General features: G+C 48.4%; 1 protein-coding gene across 2 annotated transcripts in view; it reads right to left on the reverse strand.

Moving 5' to 3' along the window:
- LOC125482562 (5'-AMP-activated protein kinase catalytic subunit alpha-1-like) overlaps positions 1–860 on the reverse strand; it is a 4,477-nt gene extending 3,617 nt beyond the window's left edge. The window contains exon 1 of one of the 2 annotated variants that reach the window (XM_048594663.1): positions 338–860. In XM_048594663.1, coding sequence (XP_048450620.1) covers positions 338–766 — 429 coding nt within the window. In that variant the 5' untranslated portion in view covers positions 767–860. The remainder of the gene's footprint in view (positions 1–337) is intronic. The other variant, XM_048594661.1, reaches the window with a different exon arrangement.
- Between the last annotated feature and the right edge of the window lie 1,417 nt (positions 861–2,277).

Consider the following 2,277-nt stretch of genomic DNA (forward strand, 5'->3'; position numbering starts at 1 on the left):
TTCTCACTCCGCGCCCCCATACCCTCTAGTTTCTCACTCCGCGCCCCGATACGCTCTAGTTTCTCACTCCCCACTCCCATACCCTCTAGTTTCTCACTCCCCGCCCCCATACCCTCTAGTTTCTCACTCCCCGCCCCCATACCCTCTAGTTTCTCACTCCGCGCCCCCATACCCTCTAGTTTCTCACTCCGCGCCCCCATACCCTCTAGTTTCTCACTCCGCGCCCCCATACCCTCTAGTTTCTCACTCCGCGCCCCGATACGCTCTAGTTTCTCACTCCCCACTCCCATACGCTCTAGTTTCTCACTCCCCACTCCCATACGCTCTAGTTTCTCACCTTCCACTCGTAGCCCAGCTGCTTCATGGCCCGACACACTTCTGCCATGATGTCATTTGGCCTGCTCTGACTGCGGATGCCAAGGTGCCACTTTGCTCTGCGCACCCCAGGGTGTTTGGATTTCTGGGGGTTCAGCTCGTCCAGAGTGTGCCTGGGCCTGGGCGCAGCCTCTGCCACCAAGAAGGGCACCCGCTCAGGGTGGACCCTGGTGACAAAGTGCTGATCGTCCAGGAAGGAGGCACTGTCGGGGGGGCTGGATGCTAGGTAGAAATCCTTAGCCTCATTCATGATACGGCGATTATCGATGATGAGGTGGTAGGCAACGGCCAGCGGGTCCTGGTGGTTCCGACTGTACAAACAGTTCAACACCTCCTCCTCGCTGCACTCAAACTTCTCACACACCTCCCTCAGAGCCTCGTCATCAATCATACTGGTACTGTAAGCAGGATCCTCCGGGAACAAGTACTTTGGTAAATCCTGCTTAAACCAGTCATGTTCCCTGAAAGGACAGACAGCATTCCTTCAGAAGCAGTGCACCAGCATGGAAGTCTCAGCTAAAACTCAACAGGTCAGCAAGCATCTTTGGCATGGGAAACCATGCTAACGTCTAAGGTCCAGTGATCTTCCAACAGAATGGGGAGATTTTAAACTGTACCTTCTCCCCATCCTAACAGATCCCCCACTGGAAACTCTGTCCAATTCCTCTCGCTACAGCAATGCCAGCATTTCCCTATCCTTGGGATAACTCCAAAAGGCCCACGGAGAATCACTAATAAATCTCCCTGTGAGGCTCATTGAGTTCCCTTGCTAACAAGGGGATGGAACTCATCACCTGAGCCTGTTAGAAAGCAAACCCCAGTCCCTCTTGTGGCACAGAGGTATTGTCCCTACCCTTGAACCAGGAGGTCTGGGTTCAAGTCCCAGCTGCTCCAGAGGTGTGCAATTACATTTCTGAAGAGGATGATTGGAAAATATATCTATAACTCAGACCTCGGAATGGGTCTGCAGAGCTGCCTTATCAGGGCTCGGACTAACTTATGTCTGCCAATGGTCGCGGCTTTATTTTGGTGTTCAACAATAAACAATGCTAAATCTCAGAGTGATTGAAGGGAAGACGATGATTTGAAGGGAAGCTCAACAAATATAAGGGAAAAAGGATTTAAAGGATATTTTGAAGTAAATTTGCACATGACACAAAAGTTGGCTGGCCGACAACGAAAGTGGATCTACGTTTGCTAATGGTACATCACTACATGGCAGTGCTGCAAAGGAATGTGGACAGGTTCAGTGAGCAGGCTGTCAGATGGAGTGGGGAATGTGGGGAAGCAAAAGGCTATTCACTTTGTCAAAACAGAACAGCTGAATATTCTTATAATGTTTTGAAACCTGTAAATGTTGATGTTCCCAGGTACAACAATTAATGAGGAAAGCAAATGCAGTGTTCGCCTTTATCAAAAGGGTTTGGAATATAGGAGTAAAAAGTCTCGCTGCAATTGAGGAGCTCTGGTGAGAGAGATCAATTCATCCTGAAACATGAGCTTGGTTTCTCTGTCTAAACATGTTGCTGAGTACTTCCAGCTCTTTTTGCTTTTATGATCAGAAACTGGATGAGTAATGGTGTTGGAAAGAACACTGCTGAAATGTGAAATTGGCTCAAAAAATATCAGGAAATTCGAGCAATTTGTTAGCTAATGAAGTTCTCAAACAATGAACTTTTTTTTAAAAGCTGCCCACAATCCCAAAAGTGCTCTACAAGTCTACAGACAGTTCTGTTTCTCAGTTTCGGTCCACATTATGACAGGGTGTCCAGATGTGGGATGATGACAGTGACCTGGGTCAGGCACTGACGGTCTCTCCTCCTGCTATTCTCACACCATCCACCACATTATAATAAGTCACTGTTCATTCATGGATATGGGCGTCACTGATTAGACCAATCG

The sequence above is a fragment of the Rhincodon typus genome, chromosome 3, assembly GCF_021869965.1.
Source record: "Rhincodon typus isolate 14 chromosome 3, sRhiTyp1.1, whole genome shotgun sequence".
Lineage (NCBI taxonomy): Eukaryota > Metazoa > Chordata > Chondrichthyes > Orectolobiformes > Rhincodontidae > Rhincodon > Rhincodon typus.